The sequence below is a fragment of the Oculina patagonica genome, chromosome 2, assembly GCF_052425735.1.
Source record: "Oculina patagonica isolate OP01 chromosome 2, crgOcupat, whole genome shotgun sequence".
NCBI lineage: Eukaryota > Metazoa > Cnidaria > Anthozoa > Scleractinia > Oculinidae > Oculina > Oculina patagonica.
In genome coordinates, this window is record NC_135759.1 from 6,948,737 (window position 1) to 6,970,492 (window position 21,756).

Below are 21,756 nucleotides of genomic sequence, written 5' to 3' on the forward strand. Positions count from 1 at the left end.
TCACTACAGTTAAAAATCCAGCGCATCGAATAAAAATAACTAAACTAAGATTAGGGGTACATTCCCTACGCATACAGACTGGAAAATATGAAAATGCAGGAGCATCCATACCAGTTGAAGAAAGAAAGTGCTTGGTATGTACGGAAAACCACATAGAGGACGAACAGCATTTTTTAATGTATTGCAAAGGGTATAATGATATTAGAAAAGAGCTTCATTCAATCGTGTCACAAACTGATCCTCGCTTTGTAGATTTAACTGATCATGAAAAAATAAAGTACCTTCTTAAACTAGATAATTATGCTACCTCTAGAATCATAGCTAAATATATCTTCCTAATGTTTCAAAAAAGAAAAGAAGTTTTAAATTGAAAGTTATATCAATAAATAGTTGTATAAGTAATAGTCCAATAATTACCGTAAACGTTTGCATTGTAATTTCATTGTTTGTTATTAAGTAATTTGTTAGCATAGTTGCTATAACACCTTTATTGTAACTAGACCAATACCTCCCTTTGGAGTGTAAGGCACAATAAAGATTTACTGTTACTGTTACTGTTAGTCGGTCAGTCGGTCAGTCGGTCAGTCGGTCAGTCGGTCGGTCGGTCGGTCGGTCAGTCGGTCAGTCGGTCAGTCAGTCAGTCAGTGAGTCGGTCAGTCAGTCAGTGAGTCAGTCGGTCAGTAAGTAAAGAAGTATGGAAGTATATAAGCAAGAAAGCAAGCAAGCAAGCAAGCAAGAAAGCAAGCAAGTCAGTCAGTCAGTCGGTCAGTCAGTCACTTAGCAAGTATTCTTGACAGTGCTTTATCTTGGGCAAACATTCTGACTGAAAAAACGACAAATCGGAATTTTTACATTAAATCGGACTATAATTCGATTTCACAATATGCTTTAGCAAGGCGAATTGCAAGCCACTCTTAGTGAATTTCAAATTATATCGGCACGTCCATTGCCTTTTTAAGAAGCACTGTGTCATAGCGAAGCTGTCACTTTGAATAATCACCATGAATTCAATAAACCAAGAATAAACTTTTGAATGCAAGGGTCCACAAAACGCACAACAAACCCAGAACTTCGTGTTACTGGATCTCTTTTGGTAAAAACTGCTCGTACCGGAGGCTACTGTGACGGGGAGAACAACTTATTTAAAATGCATGTCTGGTACTACGACAAGGACACTTTGTTTCAACTAGTACAACTATAGTCTTCTTCAGGGCAAGTAATTTTTATTCTGAAATTAGAGGTGAACAACTTGACCTTTAACATTATCTATGAACATTAATTTTAGGAAAGAAATCACCCTACGGCAATAAATATCTATTTTTTTGAAAAAATGCTCGTTAACAGTTCCAGTGCTCCAAAAAGCAGCGTTTTAAATAAAAAAAATAGAGTACATTTTTCTAGGTTTCCTGAGACACAAACATTTTGGCTGTTTGAAAATCTGGTAAAATCACAATTCAATTCTTGAATGTGACGAAGTAGATATGTCGCACCTCAAATCGGGAAACACGAATCACATAAATTTAAGTCTGAAGAAGTCAAAGGGTTCATGCACGTCACACACTGAGTAATCACTCCCCCCCCACACACACACACACACACATACTGCCCTGGCTTCAAATATCAGAAATGAACTCGAAAAATACTGCTTAATGTTTTTTTAATGTTTTTCAGGGTGGTCGTCAGTAGAACTATTGCAAAGTTGATATACATCACATCAAGAAATGAAAGTGAAAAAACAAGAAATGTCACAATACATTTGTTAGTACATTTAAGATGTAAATGATTACATTTTCGTACTGATTATTTTTTAGACAAACCTTCTCTTTATACGCCCTGTAAATTATATTTAGAATTGAATAATCACGTGACTTTTTGAGGGAATATAGTTTATTTGTGGCCAGAGTTCCGCGAGGGTAAAATAACGCCACGAGGATGTCCCCGGGGACCTTATATAGATCATTCTCTGATTTTGTTAGTACTCCCATGCACAGTACAGTGCAAATTAAACTTATCTCGTCAGAAACTCTTACACGGTCATACATTCCTATGATAAGATTGGATAATGACTGTCAAATACGTTCGTTCCTCTCATAAAAATCAAATTGCCGTAGTGTTCATTTTAGTGTTTAAATCCGATTACACGACAAAAGGAGCTAATGGGATATTTCAGTGGGCATTCGTGGCGAGTTGCAAGAATCTGAATTCGAGTTATCGGGGTAAGTTTGACCAAAATTTTGATCAAGGAAAACGAATTTAGATTTTCCAAGCTTGAGTAAAGTGAGTAAACATGACTGAAAAGTGGGGTTAAATCCAAGGGAAATGGGAGTTTGTTCGCGGGTGTTCGAGCTATCCGAGTTCGAGTTAGAGGGGTTCTACTGTATAAGCGAAGGCAGCTAGTTTTGTTACTTTTAAAAAGACGAATTCCTTTTTCATAGGAATCCTATCAATTCGATTAGTGAGGCCATTTACATTACAAATCACTATGCGGGGCTCGCTAAGACACTTGCTGAGGCTCTTGTGGCTTCGGGCTTCAGACGAGTAACCAGGTGGCATGTGAATAACGCTGCATTCCTGCCGTGTCCACTGGGTACCTTTGCCAATGTTTCCACCAAAGGAGCTGATGGATGTATAGAATGCCCTCCTGGTATGTTGCAAAGCATTCTTTGCTATCGATTTTTATATTTTATTAGAATGTACTAGGGAAATGAAACATTTTAAAAGGACGTTTCCGGTGGTATCATACTGTATCACGCAAACAAGCAAACAAACAAACAAACAAACGCATTCGTTAAATAAACATGACAACAGACAAGCAAGTAAACAGACAAACAAACAAACATGTAACCAAATAGGCATGCCAAAATACAGTTGTAATGCATAACGGGTAAGAGGATAATACATGGTTGCGCGAAGATTTGAAATTTTCTTCGAGTGTTCAAATCGATAGCGCGAACGAGTGAGATACGGTATAACCTCGATTTAACGAACCTCTATTTAACGAAGTCCTCGATATAACGAACGATATTTTTCGTCCCAGTAATAGCAAAATGTATGGAAAAGAACCTCGATATTGCCAGTCCCTTGGCCCTTCGTTATATCGAGGTTAAACTGTATCAGTTTTGAACCCGAGAAGATAAATTTCATATCTCCAAGCAGCCATGTATTATTCTGTTTATTATATGAACCTACTAATTACGACGTTTTTGACGATTTTCTAAAGATTTCCGAACATTTTCCGAAAATTTCCGAAAATTTTCAAATTAGTGCTCGAAGGTCGTAAGAATGTTTCCGAATATTTTCCGAACTTTTCCAAAAAAATTCCCTAAGATTTCCGAAGATTACCGAAGATTGCCGAGGAAGATCCGAAGATGTTTCGACTTAATATAGATTTACTTTGGCTTATTCAGCATTGAAACATGCAAACTCTGCGAGCTAATCGGTCAAAAATGACATCACACATGCCCGGGGCTACTGTATTTACTCCGCCCAGTTGTTTAAATGGGTACCGGCGAGCTAAAGAGGGGAAAAGCCTTGCGACGGAAAACTGATCGTTATCTCCAAAATATCAAAGTATACAATTTTTGTTTATTCTATTTTAGGAGGATTTTACTCTGATGACGTCGGCTTTATAGGTACAGGATGCAAGGAATGTCCAAATGGTTCTTTTGTATCATTTGACAAAGCACCGGGAACAAATAAACAAGATTGCAAGTCCTGCCCTGAAGGTAATAATCAATCAGCGACACCTGAGATCAATATAACTATAGTAAGGCATTTACTTCTATGCCATGGATGTCCAGCTAAGTACTTTTTAGCTTAGTGTCTCGACCGCTCTATTGTATTGTATAATATTGTATTGTTTAGGCCAGCTTTTCTATTTTTTTTATGTGTTCATTGTAATATTACATTTATGTTCTTTACGAATACATTTTATTTTTTGTTGCTTTGGTATCGTGCTATCTTATAAAGGGAACGTCGAACCTGTGCTTTGTCTAGATCCCCTGACTGAGTTTTGTGCAGGTTGCATCAACACTAGAAAATTGTAAAAAAACATGGGTACGGGGTGGACGCGGTGGTCAATGGATGATTAGCGCGCTGAACTCCGGATCAAGCGCTCCGGGTTGAAGCCCTGTCAGGGGTCACTGTGTTTTGTTCTTGAGCAAGACACTTTACTCTCATTGTCCCTCTTTCCACTCAGTTGTTTAAATGGGTACCGACGAGCTATATGCCACTTGGCTCAATGAAGAACTCACCATAAATGCATTGAAACCTTTTTGTATTAAAACTGTCTTGTTCAACAGGAACAGAAACGGATTTCTTTGCTGGATACCGCGCTTGTAAATGTTTGGAAGGATCTTATCGAACACATATGTTTGAGAAATGTCACAAATGTGGACAAAGTGGACTAAAATGCCAAGATGATTACGCCTCATTAAAACCTGGTTATTGGTGGGAATGGCGGAACGTGACGTACACAGCTCGCTACAGAGATTACATTGCGAATCTCTTAAAATCGTCGCCATCATTAGATATTTCCAGCGTACAAATTCCTTTTTCGATTCCAACGCCTCACAAGTGCCCACGAGAAGACTCTTGCAAAGGTGGCTTAGATTCTTCCTGTAAGAGTGGATACGAAGGTCCACTTTGTGCTGTTTGTAGCCCAGGATACTTCAAACAGTTGCAAATATGCTCGGTTTGTCCATCAAAAAAGTGGATTTTTGGGCAGTTGTCGATAATCGTGGTCATTGTTTTAATAATCGTTTTAGTTATGGTGTGGACAGGCAAAAAAAGAAATAACAAGGGACGTAAACGACCCCTAGTAGACATGCTTTTGTCAAAAGTCAAGATCGTAATTGGATTTTATCAGGTCACCTATGGCTTACTAGAAACGTTCTCGTACATAAAATGGCCAGGTTCCTTGCAAGGTATCGCCAAATATTCAGAAACACTTCAAATGGATGTACTTCACATAGCACCTTTTCACTGCCTTTCTTCAAATTTTCGCGCTGATGCCTTTGGAAGATTATTTGTGATGATGGTGATAAATGTTGCTGTTATTAGTCTTTCTGTTGTCTTTTACGGAGTGCGTAAAGTAATAATCTTACGAAGTCAAAACCTACAGGACAATGAAAAATCAAGAAAGATTTCATACACGAAGGAACTCGTCTTCGGGAATTTGCTCTTCTCCTGGATTAAACCCATACGAGACGTGACCGAAAACAGATTAATGGCTACGTCTCTTGCCGTTACTGTTGTTAACCTGGGTATTGGAGCTGTCAGTAGAATTCCAGCAGAAAACATATCAGCCTCGAAAGACACGTACAAGGATGATGTGGCATTTAAAATATTGGTATTTGGAGCAAATACTTTGGTTATTGGCCTACTTGTTTCGGGGGTTGAAGCGGAATAATGAATATTGAATACTGGCTTAAAATTGTAAAGGAATATTGAATATTGGCTCAAAATTGTAAGGAATATTGAATATTCAGTTTTTTAATCAAGAATATTGAATACTTGCAAAGATAAAATAAGTTGTCCTCACCCTCTCTGTCTCCAAATGAGAATCGCAGGTGTTCTATATTTTCGATATTTGGCAGGCGCTCTAGATCTGCCTTATGTTAAGCTTGCAAAATTTGCCACGCGGACTACTCCCCAAGGAAGATATTTTCTTGTGACGTCACTTTCAAAGCACATGTTTCAGTTGACCGCTTTAAATTTTGACGCTTTGGTTACGATCTAAGAACTGTTCGAATTTGTAAAGATGGGAAAGCACAGGAAAGACAGGTAAGTAAAGCTTTCAAGCTATTTTTAACTTGAACGTGTCCGCCCCCCCCCCCCCCCCCCAGTTTTTTTCCCCAAAAAGTAAAAACAGTCCTGTATAAAACGTTGAAAATAAATTTTATTTCCCAACAGTTTTGAAACAATAACATTTGTACTTCTTTTCATTTGTTTGTGGGGGACAACCAGCGGCGCAAGCCCCTGTTTGAGAAATTTTCAAAAAACGACCTGCCGATGAAGTCTACGTTTGCCTCTAAGTCAACTCAGACAGTTTAGTAACTACGAACCTACTACGATGACTCTGAAAGGTGAAACATTTGCTGGTTTCAAGATACAGAGACAGTGGGTTTTCTATTTTCATCCGCTCTTGATTTCGTAATTGACATTGCAAGTGTTATACTCTCTTCAATGTGCATTGCAATTGGTTTGCTGAGACAGTGTAGGAAGTAAATAATTCGTGATATGCGTAAATCACAAATAGCTCTTGGAGAACGCTGGAAATAGCATTTCCAAGCCTCTAGATTTCAAAATTTTCTGGGGGGGAATGCCCCCAGACCCCCCTAGCGGCTCGCGTCTTCGGAGCTCGCGTGCCCCCCCCCCCCCCCCCCCACTTATTTTACCCTTGCTACGGCACTGGTCGCAACCGAGTAACACTGCATCTTTCTTGTGATGAAGAACAGGAGAATGAGGACAATATTTCAATCGAAAGAAAGATTACCGACAACTGTCATATTCAGATTGTCGAAATTCGCCGTATTCAGTTATTGACCGCGTCGAAGTTGTAGTCAATGAGGGTCTGCAAAAATGAACAACTGTACACAATTTCGCAGCAAGAAGTTTTAAGAATTGAGCGGATACTCAAAGGAGGCGTAGACAGTGACATTGACTCCGAGGATGAGGCTTCAGATGCCTCAGACGACGAACAGCCGGAAGGACCATCCAGGGTTCCTTGTCGTACACGAACAGGGAGAACAGCAACCCGTATTAGATTACGGTGATATCGAACTTTTTTGAAAAATCACAAAGCTGATCTAACAGCTACAGCTGAAAATAGATAACGCATAAAGCGGTGCTCAATGTAAAATGTGTCATGATATAGGAATAATACTCAGATTGGTAACAGAATGCTACTTTTAAATTATGTGGCCCGTTGACGTACTTGTGGGCACTTGTACCATTCCTGTTATTCCTGAAGGCAAACACTACATTTATCTTTCATCGGCTGTTCACTTATTGGTTTAGAAGTAACTCTTGATAGACAAGTCGTTATGGTTACGTACAGTTGTTGTCTTTGTACATGTTTCAAAAGACTATGCTTCGCTTAAAGCGGGTGTGATATAATTATGTATTTCTGTTAGGTGCACTAATTTAGACTTGATTGCACGAGTGATGATGTTAAGGAGATAAACGCGTTTTCGAACAAGTTTGTACAATGGCCTACAAAAGAACTGTTTATAAACATCGTGCAACACTTCATTGTTTTCCAGATTATATAGACTCATTGGTTGGACCGCATTATCGTCATTGTTTGTTAAATAAAGCTTTTCACTGAAACATGTTGCTTGGCTTATTTTTTTGGGGGTACTATTTTGCTAGTCAGCAAATAAAGAAGCCACATGCGTCTTACACTTTAGTCAAGGCCATTGAAGGTGTAACTAGAGGGCACCATTAAAAAAGCATGTAATAAGTGATGAACTAACACCTTCCAGAAGGATAGCAGCAGAACAATGTCCAGTGTGCTGTGCACAACTTGTGAATTAGAATCGAATATTTGACCGCTCTCGTTTTGTGGGTCTGAAAATTGTATACCTGGGAACATCAACCTATTTAAAGGAATAATGAATATTGATCTCAAAATAGGCAAGGAATAATGAATACTTGTGAAAAATGGGCGGGGAATAATGAATATTTTAAGTGAAAATATTCCGCTTCAACCCCCGATACTTGTTGGTAAGATGGCAGTGTTAATATTACTTCAATTAAGGGTTGTAAATGGCCTGGTTTTGTAAATTCTTTAGTTTTAACTGATCAAAATTACCGTTTTTTTAAATATAATGTAATACATGGCAGCCACATTTTTATATTCTTTGTATATAGGTTTAAAGTTTAATAAGCATTTAAATTCGGAAGGTGCTAGACTCCTGGGCGGTCCTGGTTGAAGGCCTGGCAAGGGTCATGGTGAGTAGAAATACTCCTAGTCGCTTCGTGCTACTGAGACAGAGACTAAGACTGAGACAAGGCTTCATCCTGTTGGACCACTTGGCTCAAACGCAGACTTTGCCTTTACATTTAAACATTCAAAATAGAAGTGGTCATTTGGATTGTGGACGTTTCAAACATTAACATATCTTTATTTGGAATCCTCAGTGAAGGGTCTGGATGGGGAGGCCTGACTATCTGACTATCTGTTATCAGCTACGAATTTGAACTAGATATAACTTTAAAACTAGTCACGTCTTAACTGACAGTAACAGACACTGTTAGTGATGAAACACTTACATGAGGACATTTATAATAATTATTAAAACAAAGCGTTTGATACAAGCAGTGCTCTGGATTGCGGCGCACAGTTAAGCTAATGACGCTGTTTTGTGTCTTTTGTTGTTTGACTTTTAGTTCAGTATGCGACGTCCCTATATAGTTACATCAAAGTGTGGCGCAAAAATCCACGTTGGTCCTTTTCATGCTGTCTGGGTTTGCTTCTGCCTCTGAACGATTTACAAGGAGAGATACGAGGCTTTGAAGGAGAGAACATTCTTTCAGACCAGCTTCAAACTGGACAAATTGATGAACCTGAGCTACAACTTGAGGTGAAAAACAGTGGCGCCATCGATGTCCTTCGTGAAGAAGGGGAAGAAAGTGAAAATAATATGACGCTGATTCAGAAATGCAGCCACACAACATGTCATCAAGAGACCCAAACGGAGCTCTGCTTATTTTCAGTTCTTAATTTCGCCGTACGTAAGCCGACGACTGAATTACATGAGCAGTCCTTGTGAGTAAAATAAAATACTGTATACAAAAACAAACTTTTAACTATGGGCACTGTCATGTAAGCCTACCTAAAAAACATATGTCATTAGTCTAATTTCAAGAGGTGGATATAAGAATGCGACATTGTTATTGGTCAAGAACCTCTGGTTTATGACTTTTTATCCACCTCGCTTGGAGGTGAATATAGCATTTCAGGGCTTGGCCACTAAGCCACACCATCTATGCCATCCAGGCAAGTAAACATAGCGGCAATTGCTGAATGAAATTTTCTTTCATTTGAAAGAAATCACGTCAATACCGGAGTGTTCAAAACAGTTGGATTTATGAAAATTATCTACCAAGGGTTTTGAACCGAAAATATTTTCAAGAGATGGTTCTCGAGGCATTAGAATTGGTGCTAAGGACGGTGGTTTTGGAGATCGCAGTCGGCCACAAGAACTGTTAAGTAACTGTTAAGGCCGTCTTATTGGGTTTTGATCCACGATTTTATAAATTTGGGATTAAGATCATATATATTTTCACTATGTAAAAGCTTTTTTTTTGTAGGTCACTGTCATCCCTTGACCCATCTTTGGTCAAGTAACGCGCTGAGTGGAAATAAACGACCAAAGATACAAAGTAGTAAAAGTAGTTGCCAAGAAAGAAATATCTGTTGATGAACTAGTAGGTTGCCTTTTAGTTTGCTAAATGCTACACTGTATTACTTTTTAAGAATGTCAAGAATGTGACGCCACTCAAGTAAATAAATTTATTGCCACAATAAATTACCGTAGGGTAGTCAGTAGTGTATATAAGTGTGTGTTTCGCCAGGAGGTTCCTTTTTATGTTGCTAGATACTACAATGCAATATGTTTCAGAGGTTGAACCAATAAGGACAAACAAGTCATTGTAAATACATTAATTGCCACAATGAACTGTTGTAAGGTGTTAGTATTCTACAGTCAGCTCAGCCAAGCAATGATTTGTTCGTTACAACTGTCGTAATGAACTTTATTATGGGCTGGAATGAAATGGATGATGTAATCTTCGTAGTGCGTAAGCAATTGCATTTTGAACCCATGACTACCGCGATACCGGTGCGTTGCTCTACCAACTGAGCTATGAAGCCTTGATACGTTGGTAGCAGGTCAATTGTAGGTTCAAATGTGCCCCACTTGGAGTAGATGACATAATGGTCGAATATATGAATACGAATATATGACTGGACTGAGTTGCCTGTGTTAATAATGTGTCAAAAAAAATAATGAAAGACTTTCATGTATTATATCAAAACAAGCGTTTTATCGCATTTCCAAACACCAAGTAGAGAGTTCAACATACACCACACAGCTGAGTATTTTCGATGAACTTCGAGGCGTTTGAAGATGCGATAAAAACTCTTTGTAGACAAAGTCTGTCATATATCTTCTTAATAGGACCAAAAACTACCTTCATTTCTTGGATTATATTTTTACTTATGTTAATTTTTTTTAACTTTATGAATTATTAGTGTAGTCGAGAAACTCTAATGTTAAAATCGCATTACTTTTGAAAATTACTATAATCTATTATGGAATTAAGCTTCCTCCGGCTATTTTGGCACCGTTATGTTATGACATCAACAACAACAGTTTGATTTTCCAGAAATAAAGGAGGAGGTAGCTGAATGTGTTGCCAGTACGTTTCGGGGCTTATGAAAGACAGTTTTATAAAAAGAGAGTCCAAGGTTTTAGTCATTTTGGGTCGTTCACGGAATAATATAGTAAAGAGGTTCGCGAAGTTCCCCACCGTCGTACAAGAAGGGGTTGGATGGACCCCCAACCCCCCCCCCCCCCCAAGGGTTTTCGGACACCAGTTCCACTAACAATTTCAGAGGTTGAACCAATAAGGACAAACAAGTAATTGTAAATACATTAATTGCCACAATGAACTGTTGTAAGGTAGTTAGTATTCTACAGTCAGCTCAGCCAAGCAATGATTTGTTCGTTACAACTGTCGTAATAAACTTTATTATGGACTGGAATGAAATGGATGATGTAATCTTCGTAGTGCGTAAGCAATTGCATTTTGAACCCATGACTACCACGATACCGGTGCGTTGCTCTACCAACTGAGCTATGAAGCCTTGATACGTTGGTAGCAGGTCAATTGTAGGTTCAAATGTGCCTCACTTGGAGTAGATGACATAATGGTCGAATATATGAATACGAATATATGACTGGACTGAGTTGCCTGTGTTAATAATGTGTCAAAAAAAATAATGAAAGACTTTCATGTATTATATCAAAACAAGCGTTTTATCGCATTTCCAAACACCAAGTAGAGAGTTCAACATACACCACACAGCTGAGTATTTTCGATTAACTTCGAGGCGTTTGAAGGTGCGATAAAAACTCTTTGTAGACAAAGTCTGTCATATATCTTCTTAATAGGACCAAAAACTACCTTCATTTCTTCGATTATATTTTTACTTATGTTAATTTTTTTAACTTTATGAATTATTAGTGTAGTCGAGAAACTCTAATGTTAAAATCGCATTACTTTTGAAAATTACTATAATCTATTATGAACTTAAGCTTCCTCCGGCTATTTTGGCACCGTTATGTTAATAAAGGAGGAGGTAGCTGAATGTGTTGCCAGTACGTTTCGTGGCTTATGAAAGACAGTTTTATAAAAAGAGAGTCCAGGGTTTTAGTCATTTTGGGTCGTTCACGGAATAATATAGTAAAGAGGTTCGCGAAGTTCCCCACCGTCGTACAAGAAGGGGTTGGATGGACCCCCAACCCCCCCCCCCCCCCCAAGGGTTTTCGGACACCAGTTCCACTAACAATTTCAGAGGTTGAACCAATAAGGACAAACAAGTAATTGTAAATACATTAATTGCCACAATGAACTGTTGTAAGGTAGTTAGTATTCTACAGTCAGCTCAGCCAAGCAATGATTTGTTCGTTACAACTGTCGTAATAAACTTTATTATGGACTGGAATGAAATGGATGATGTAATCTTCGTAGTGCGTAAGCAATTGCATTTTGAACCCAAGACTACCGCGATACCGGTGCGTTGCTCTACGAACTTAACTGAGCTATGAAGCCTTGATACGTTGGTAGCAGGTCAATTGTAGGTTCAAATGTGCCTCACTTGGAGTAGATGACATAATGGTCGAATATATGAATACGAATATATGACTGGACTGAGTTGCCTGTGTTAATAATGTGTCAAAAAAAAATAATGAAAGACTTTCATGTATTATATCAAAACAAGCGTTTTATCGCATTTCCAAACACCAAGTAGAGAGTTCAACATACACCACACAGCTGAGTATTTTCGATTAACTTCGAGGCGTTTGAAGATGCGATAAAAACTCTTTGTAGACAAAGTCTGTCATATATCTTCTTGATAGGACCAAAAACTACCTTCATTTCTTCGATTACTTATGTTAATTTTTTTAACTTTATGAATTATTAGTGTAGTCGAGAAACTCTAATGTTAAAATCGCATTACTTTTGAAAATTACTATAATCTATTATGGACTTAAGCTTCTTGCGGCTCTTTTGGCACCGTTATGTTATGACATCAACAGGTTGATTTTCCAGAAATAAAGGAGGAGGTAGCTGAATGTGTTGCCAGTACGTTTCGGGGCTTATGAAAGACAGTTTTATAAAAAGAGGGTCCAAGGTTTTAGTCATTTTGGGTCGAGTTTACGGAATAATATAGTAAAGAGGTTCGCGAAGCCAGAGTGTTGCTTCCCATATCTCAGCCGAAAAATAATGGCGGAGGAATGAGCACAATTTAACCCTCGGACGTTCAAGCAATTTCATATCCCCACCGTCGTACAAGAAGGGGTTGGATGGACCTCCCCCCCCCCCCCAAGGCTTTTCGGACACTAGTTCAACTAACAGCTACAGGACCCTCGCGCGAGTGATTGCTACCTCATGCGATGATTGCAACATAATAGCTGTTTTTGTGGTGTACGGTTACTTTACAATGAATTCTGATTCTTAATTTAGTAGAGACGAAATAGTGTTTCTTTTCTTAAAAGGTTAGACATATGTTTACCAAAAGAATAACGCTAACTCTTTATCAAACTGTTTCTCTACAAAAGTGGTTAAGTCCGGACCGTTTTTCTGACAGGTCCGTACCCAAATTTCTCTGCCGTGTAAACCCGCCTTAATTGGTGTTTGTGTGCGTATTTGTGTCAGCCACAGTGCCCTGATTTGTGTAAGTATATCCAGTGTACAATGATTACAAACATTGTTTGTAATCATTGTTCACGATCGGCAACGAGTTAGGGTTGAAAATGTTTAGCACGTAGGAGCCTTTACCAGAAGGTCAACGTGCGTGCCTTTTTTCATTTTGCAGGTTGTTGGATACTTGTAAATGTTATGCATAATCGCTGAAGAAGTTTGCCAGAATTACGATTTCTGTATGTCTGGAATTGTTGTGGCGTGTGAAGTGTTGTGACATTAATTACTCAAATTGAACAATACAATTGGGAAATAATGCTGTAATCGGTGCTTATGTGGATAATTGCGCTCTTTGTTTACAATATTACTTATTTCGAATCAACCGATTTAAACAGTCGCTCTTGCTTGGTACGGAATTTGTGTGATTTTATAGAACAGTGATCATCAATAAATAAATAATAGTGGAGAGAAAGAACTCAGAAAAAAAATCTGAATTCACAGATGGGACTCGAACCCACGACCTTCCGTACACTAGTTGAACGCTCTATCCACTGAGCTACTGAGAACTCTAATGGTGAGCAGTGGTCATTTGTAATCATCGTTCATGAATTACATTTACTAGATCCCACTCATATAGATCTTTTTCACGTTATAAAAAATTGTTAATGTAAAACTATTGCCAGACTGTTCTTTTAGCATGTTCTTTTTTTTTTTTTTTTTTTTTTTTTTTTTATTGAGAACAACAAATTTTCTTACAATACTAACAATACTTACAATACCACAAATTACTTAAACAAAACTAACATTACTTACAATACTAACATTAACTACATTACTTACAGTTACTAACAGTACAAGAAAACATTGTTAACAATACTGACAATACCTTATATCCTAATAAAATACTGGTGTTACCTACCATATTAACATTACAAAACTTACAATACTATCTAATTTACAATACTGTATTTGCTTATTACTTATTTAAATCTACATATATATTTCTCTCTTTTTTTTTCTTTTCTTTTTCTTTTGTTTTTTGCTATGCTTTCAGTGATACTAACAATGCCTCATGCCACAATTACAGTGCAAAAAGGAAAAAAAAAAAAAAAAAAAAAAAAAACAGCAGAAAAACTATGCATGTATACAAATAACAATGACGCTACAGCAACTACTTAGTAAAGGAAACAGTCGACTAGATTAAATTTTTCAAAAAAAAAAAAAAAAACTACATAATGGCTAGACGGATCTATAAATAAATTTCACATTTGAAAAAAAACTAAACCAACACTTGGTTTACAGAAACTAGATTGGTGGATAATTCAAACGGATAAAACATGGAGATAATTTATAGGGAAAAATGTGTAGAGGAGATTAACAGAGAAACCTCTTCCACTTGTTTGTGAAGGCGGTCAAACGATTACTATGCAAAGCTATTTGTTTTTCAATTTGAATAATGGAATTCAACTTACTCAAGAAAACAGACAAACAAGGAGGCGCTCCGCCTAATTTCCGGGAGTAAAGATGATATCTCGCAATTAGAAGCACAAGATCAACGGCTGTGTTAGTCGGGATTCTTAACAGCCCCATCAAATGGAGATCTGTGAGAACAAACTCAGTCCCAAAGCCCTTTTGAAAGAGAAATTGTTTAATATCTTCCCAAAAACATTGCGTTATGGGACAGTTCAAGAAAAGATGGATGATAGTCTCTGTTTGTTTTGCACAGAAGCAACATTTATTTGAAGGTATAAGATTGATTCTCTGCAGAAAATCATTCGTGGCAATCCTCCGATGTAAGAATTTAAAATGGAAGGTTCTTAATTTGGTGGACGCCGTACAATTAAAAGCAATTGTGTATGCTACTTTCCAGTCTACCTCACAGTCGTTCTGAACATGAAGGTCTCTCAGCCATTTTACTTGGCTTCCAATGGGTGGGATTTTTTCTCTCTTTAAAAGAGAGGTATACACAAAATGATTGATCTTACTCTTAGAGGTAAGATCAGCTAAAGATACTCCTTTCATAATGTTATTGTCTGGCGTCTGAGGATTATGTAGCTTCCTTATAAATGACCTTATAGCTGAAAGAACGGCAAATGATTCAAACCATTTTAGCTCGGGGAACTTAATCCTCAGCTCGTCGTACCTAAGCAGGGTGCCATTCTCGTCCAATAAGTGGGAAATTTTGCAAATTCCGTGGTTGAACCAATGTTTATGGAAAACGGGTCGGTCGTTTATTCGAATAAGAGAATTGTACCAGATGATCTGGTCACCAACATTTACATCAGTGATGTCAGTGACATCCGTAAAATGTAACTCTGCCCAGGCTTCCAGTACCTCTTGGACGAAGGGGTTACAGACCCCTAACGTGGGGATGTCGTCTTTGTGAAGATTGCAGGTGAAAATATCCCTTCCTCCATGCTTTTTAAGACTGTCCTCGAAAACAAATTTCCATTTCCCATCATTTGTCGGATCCAGGTATTTTTGGATCCAGGAGACTTTGAGAGATTGATTGAACTTGTTTATATCAATCATTTTTAGGCCGCCCTCCTTGTAATCTTTGGTTATAAATATCCTTTTAACCTTATCTCCTTTACCATCCCAGAGAAAATCGAAAAACATTTTATTGACTTTTTGTAATGCTTCTACGGAGGTGGTTAGCGGCGTTAAAATATAGACCAGTTGGGAAACCAGGAGACTTTTAATGATGGTAATTTTTCCGATTAAACTGAGCCTCCTAAACTGCCATGATTCAATTACACTTTCTATCTTTTTGATCCTTACCTCGTAATTGCAGCGGAGCATTGTCTTCCTGTCTGTTGCAAACCAAATTCCAAGTGCAAATACTTTTCCTTTCACCCAGGAAATTTCCGATTTGTCACATTTTATTGGTTCTCTTTCTTTTGCTGAACCCACCCATAGCACTTTTGTTTTCTCGTAATTCACCTTGAGCCCAGAGATTATGTGAAATCCGTCCAAGACTGCAACTGCACGAAGAAATGAGCCCTCAGAACCGTCGAGTATTAAGGTTGTATCGTCTGCATATTGGCTTAGTTTGTGTTCTACTTCATTCGTTTCAAACCCCTTTATGTCTTTATCCCTTCTTATAAAATTGGCTAGTATCTCAGCTGCTATTATGAACAAGTATGGGGACATCGGGCAGCCTTGCCTGACCCCTCTACCTAAGATGAAATGCTCTGAGACCCAACCGTTGTTTTGGATGGCGCTGGAGACATCTTTGTAGAAAAGCCTGAACCAGTTCACCAGCGAGGGCCCGAAACCGAAGTGTATGAGAGCTCGTTCTATAAAAGACCACTCGATCGAATCAAACGCCTTTTCGAAGTCTACAAACATCAGGAGACCGGGTTTATTCGTATTATCCGCAAAGTTTATTATTCCATCAATTAGTAAAATATTTTCGGCGATGGAGCGTCCTTTTAGGAAGCCGCTCTGGTCATTGTCAATAATTTTTGGAAGTACACGTTTAATTCGATTTCCAATCGCCTTAGCTGCAATTTTGTAGTCACAATTCAGAAGAGTGATTGGCCTCCAATTTTTTAGGAGAATGGGGTTTTTGTCTTTCTTCGGTAAAAGAGAAACTATACCTTGCCTCTGGGTGACGGATAATAGCCCCTTTTGGAAGGACCAGTTGATTGCATTCACAAAAAGAGTAGAGATGTCATTCCAAAAGAATTTATAAAACTCTGCTGGGAAACCGTCTGAGCCTGGGGATTTATTTGATTCCATTGTCTTAAGGGCACTCAAGCATTCATTGGCACTTAGAAGGCCTTCGCAGGAGTCTTTGCAGTCTTCATCAAGTCTCACACTATTATCTCTTGGGAAGAAATCCAAGTCCTCCTTGTTGTTTTGTATTGTTCTACTACTATATAAATCACTATAGAAATTCACGCATTCTTGAAGGATGTCGTGGTCGGAGGTTAAAGTTGTGTTGTCAGCTTGGCGAAGTTGGCATAGAACCTTACGTTTAAAATGTCGCTTTTCTAAGTTAAAGAAGTAGCTTGAGTTTTTCTCGCCTTCGTTGTACCACCGAGTTTTAGACCGCAAGATGGATCCCTTAGTTTTATATTCATAGATTTTTTCTAGGCTTTCTTTTGCCTCACTCAATTGTTGACTAAGTTCTTCTTTCAGTTGAGGGGGAATGGGTTCTTCAACTTTTTTCTCCAAGTATGCCACCTTCGCATGCAGATCGTCCTCCTCCTTACGTCTGGAAATTGCTTTCTCCTTTCCATAAAAAATTGAAGCTTCTCTTACCTTAAGTTTAATCATCTCCCATAACAAAGCATCATCGACATTGTTGTCATCTTTGTAATCTTCACATGTCTGGGAGATAACTGTTTTAACCCGGTGTGTAAAATCTACATCTCCTAAAAAGGAGGTGTTCAGTTTCCATAAGCCGGGACCTCTGGGATTTTCAGTGACACCTAGGCTCAGGGTAATCATAGAATGGTCAGTTTTGTATCCAGGAGTAATGTCAGAATTCGTTACTTTGCCATATAGCCCGCAGCTGATCAGGAAAAAATCAAGACGGCAAGATATTTCGGGGTTGCGTCTTCTCCAGGTGTATCGCGTCGTGAGCGGATTTCGGTCCCGCCAGATATCGCCTACGTCGAGATTTATTTGAACTTTTCTTATTTCAGCCAAAGCCTTTTTATGATAGGTGTTAGCGTTGCCTCCTTGTTTGTCTAACTCTACATTTAACACCAAATTAAAGTCTCCGCCTATGACAATATTGTCGCAATCAAAATCACGCATTCGATTTGTAATATTTTGAAAGAAACTAGGGTCATCCTTGTTTGGAGCGTACAGATTAACTAACGTGAAACTCAGGTTGGCGGCTTTAATATCTAGGATAATGAAGCGGCCTCCTGGATCAATATATTCCTTGTTTAATATGAAATCGAAATTGTTTTTAAATAGAATAGCCACACCGGCTTTTCGACTACTGTCGCACCCGAAGAGTGCTTTATAGCCCCATTCGTTTTGCCACAGGTCTCGTTTTTCATTTGTGCAGTGCACTTCTTGCAAAAAGAAAACTTGGAAATTTTTCTCTCTTAGCCATTTGAAAGTTTCTCGACGTTTGGCTTCCCCTGATAAACCTCTAACGTTCAAAGAACATATATTTAAGAAGTGTGATGGTGAAAACAATTACCCTGCTTTAGAATCCACTCAATCAAAACATAGCAGCCATTAAATAGAGACACTAATAATACACCTATTATGGACAATATAAACAACTTGTACGAATCAGCTGCATCCGTCGGGCAGAGTTTTTTTCTGAGTAGAATGCTTCGTTGTAGAGATAAATCATGTTGAAGTTTGTCACAGCCTACTTCAATGTGATCTGAAATGTTACGGAAAAAAATACTTCTCGTCATTTAAAATCCGTCCAGATATACTTCTCATTGTTTTCAAATGACAACTAAAGCATTCGGAAGTGAAAACTCGTCGTCCATCTTCCTTGTATGATCATTGTCATGGCGGTGTACATCTATATGTATTGTGTATGGAGTAAGTGAACCACGCTTAAACATTTTTCCTCTCAAAACAAAGTAAACGACTAGTACACAGTTTTGGAAACAATCTCGTTAATTTATTCATGATTATCATTAATTATTTTTTTTTACCTTGTGTATAATTTTATTGTTAATATAACTCCTTAACCTCCTCCTCCTATTTCCCTTTCTTTACCTTCCTTATTAATGCTTACGCCGGTTAGATATTCATAAATTTTGTTTTGCTTCTTGTAAATGTTATCCTATTGTGTTGTCAGCAAATAAGTATCAACGAAAAAGAGCTTCTACTAGCAATGAAACTATTTAATATTAAGTTTTAATTTAATTTTCATGTAATCTTTTATGTTTCCTTTGTTTGCGTTCTTTCTCTTGTTCTCCATGCAACTTCATGCTTCATGATCGGCGGATAATGAAGATTCAGTGCCTTTTGCTGAAGCCTCGGCAGGGTTTTTTGTAAGGGCAGTAATGCATTTAACATCCTTTGGTCCTGTTGGATATTTACCGGGCCAATGGATATAGGTAATCCATACATTCATCTTGGTGAACTGGGATCGCTGTATGAAATAAAGCAATAGGATAAGCCACACACGAATAAAATCTTTCAACTCCAGACTTTTCCCCTTAGTACGTCAAAACGTATTATATATTAATTGATTAACGCAAAACGTTTAGTTACCTCCCTAGCAATTGCGTGAAAACTTTTGCTTTCAGGCTTAACCCTCGGACGTTGTTGTGCATCAGACGACTAACCAACATTGTTCAGCGATATAACCTCTTATGTAAGGTTTACTACAAACATTTTCGAATTTCGGGTTGGAAATTTTAAAGGTCTTGAGTTTTTTGTATAGTTTTTAACCTGTTAAGCAGCAAGTTAAAAATGTAGAAAAAAAAGTTATATAATACTTAGTTATTATTACCGATGCATGGCCGTAACTAAAGTAAGACGAAGCACTTGCCTCGTCTAAATCGTTTCGATGGGAAAATAATTCCCAGTTGGACAAGATTGTTTTTTTCTCAAAAAATACTGAATGAAAAATGACTCTGAAGGCGACTCAAAGCTTTCTAGATTTCAAAACTTTCTGGAGGGTATACCCCCAGAACCCACTATCAAGATGTTGCCTCGTCTATGATATAGGTCTGGTTACGGCCCTGCGATGAAATAAACCTTTTGTTAAATGCGAATGACACGAAGTAATTTTTAACGTTATTCTCACACAGTGGCCCCAATTTAAATCTTATTCCTTTCTAAAAACGAGTTTTAAAAAAAACGCAATATTTCTTACATCAAAGTCTTTACAGTTTTGGTCTGTCATTTTCTTACGGCTTTTTTTGCAGGGTAGTTTATCGTCGATCGGTATGGACAGCTCGTAGGTTCCAAATGGACTCTGACATTCCACTGCCCCAAGAAGTGTGTCATCACAGGGCAGATCGCTCAGGAAGTGGCAGCACATCGGTTGAAAGCGACCGTCCTTTTTTGGCATACAGTAATGGGAATCCTCTGGAAGAACAACGTGGTGAGTAAGTAAGCAAGCGAGCAAGAAAGCAAACAAGTTAGCTACTTATAGCGCGTTCACACGACAGGGAAAACAGGGTACGGACCTGTCAAAAAATTGCAACGGATCTCATCCGTTTTGAAAACGCGTTTACACGACACAGAACATTGGGTAAAGATCTGTCGAAAAATGCGTCCGAACCTAACCCGCTTTTGTAGACAAACGGTCAAATCAAAGCGGGGCCATATGCGCCAGTGGCATCTTTTTGCCGGATTTGACAATTTTGGCTATCAAAGTGGTCAAGTCCGGTTTATTTATAGCGGTACCTAATTTTCTTTGTCGTGTAAACGCTCCTTGATTTTACTGTTTCTGAAAGTGATCAGGTGTGGACCGTTTTTTGACGGGCCCCTACCTTATTATCTCCGTCGAAACAAAAACCAGACAAGAAACCCACTAAATGCATTGAATTTGGTTGCGGTTTTTTTATCTGCAGGCAGCTTGTTTACAAAAAAACAGTCACGGGCGGGCACTATCGATCCGGGCATTTTGTCACGGGAGGGCACTATTTTAACAATAGAGTGTTTCTGTCGAGGAACTATCGGCTGATAGTTGCCCCGAGGAAATTTGATGTTCTTAAAACAAATATTAGCCCGAGAAGCGAAGCTTCGAGGGCAAATATGCTAGTTTTAAGAACATCAAATTTCCAAGGGACAACTATCAGATCGATAGTTCCGAGACAGAAACACTCTATTGTCTTTATTGTTTACCACTAAATTTTTTTCCGCGCGCACATACAAAAACACGCATCGTTTTTTTGAGGATAAAAAACTCAATTGAAAGCCGAAATTTAACAAACGAAACAAAACCAGACGAGAAACCCACTAAATGCAGTATAGTCAGGTGCCCAGGAGTCCAAAATGTAACACCCACGGGCATTTTTGTCTGATTTTTGGCAACATTGCTATTTTTACTAAATCGAGTACGCTGATTTCGAAAATCAATGTTGCAAAGCTTAATTCTCGCGTTAAGATGATGTTTTGATGCATTTAATTATGACGTCATGGTCCAAATAAGGAATTTTCTTTCCTTTAGCTATTTTAAGCATAATACATCCAGAAATTCATTTAAAGCATTGTTAGTGTGCTGTAAAATGATTACAAGAATTTTCTGAGAGTTTTTACGCTGTTTCTGTGAAAATCAAGCCCTTCAGTGACAATTGACCACGCCCTCTTAAACAAAATTCACCATATCGCGGGAACCTTATCACGGGTGTAGTTTTGTTATTTTGTCAAAGAACAAATGCGATATTTGTATTAACAAATCGCTATAGTTGCAATAAGAAAGAAAAATATGGTCGTCGTGCCACGCTGAAGCTAAGAGCTAGCGAGCATCAAGAATGACGCCATTACAATTTTCATATATCGAGTTTCCCTTGTTTCAGCATTTCGTTTAAGTTTTGTGGTAAACTAAATGAAAATAACATCATAGATAATGTCGTAATATATCATCGTTGTTTTAGTTAGAGATAAAACTTTATTGATTGTCTTGTATATTGCTGAATCTAACTTATTTCACAATGCACTTTGTCTGTTATAGGCTCATGATAAAGACTTTGGTTGAACGCATGTAAAATTAACGAATTTAAAATGATCATAGCATTGCTCCTTGCTTTCAGGTTTAAATCTGTCTATAATATTTTTAATCAATATCGGTAAATATTTTTAATATATCTTCTGAACTTTTTTAAAAACACTGAACTAATATTGCTTTTTAAACAAGTTTCTTTAAAGCGCTTT

The 21,756-nt window shown here is 38.0% G+C and overlaps 2 protein-coding genes across 2 annotated transcripts in view; one reads left to right on the forward strand and one right to left on the reverse strand.

Moving 5' to 3' along the window:
* Positions 1-585: 585 nt before the first annotated feature.
* LOC144642126 (uncharacterized) lies at positions 586-9,355 on the forward strand. Its single transcript, XM_078501118.1, has 6 exons — positions 586-1,758; positions 2,436-2,644; positions 3,600-3,725; positions 4,302-5,395; positions 8,400-8,773; positions 9,319-9,355. The coding sequence occupies exons 1-6, from the start codon at positions 1,661-1,663 to the stop codon at positions 9,353-9,355; spliced, it is 1,938 nt and encodes a 645-aa protein (XP_078357244.1). The 5' UTR covers positions 586-1,660.
* Positions 9,356-18,269: 8,914 nt separating this feature from the next.
* Positions 18,270-21,756, reverse strand: part of LOC144642760 (uncharacterized) — a 38,939-nt gene continuing 35,452 nt past the window's right edge. The window contains exons 19-20 of the mRNA XM_078501818.1: positions 19,751-19,965; positions 18,270-19,021 (exon numbers count right to left, since the gene is read on the reverse strand). Of these exons, the coding sequence (XP_078357944.1) occupies positions 18,854-19,021; positions 19,751-19,965 (383 nt within the window). The 3' untranslated portion in view covers positions 18,270-18,853. The remainder of the gene's footprint in view (positions 19,022-19,750; positions 19,966-21,756) is intronic.

Excerpts from the sequence above, each read along its gene's own strand:
- LOC144642126 (XM_078501118.1), top strand. The coding sequence starts at position 1,661 with ATGTTTTTCAGGGTGGTCGTCAGTAGAACTATTGCAAAGTTGATATAC. Across the intron at positions 1,759-2,435 it reads AGAAATGTCACAATACATTT|GAATCCTATCAATTCGATTA; the intron begins GTTAGTACATTT and ends CCTTTTTCATAG. Across the intron at positions 8,774-9,318 it reads GAATTACATGAGCAGTCCTT|GTCACTGTCATCCCTTGACC; the intron begins GTGAGTAAAATA and ends TTTTTTTTGTAG.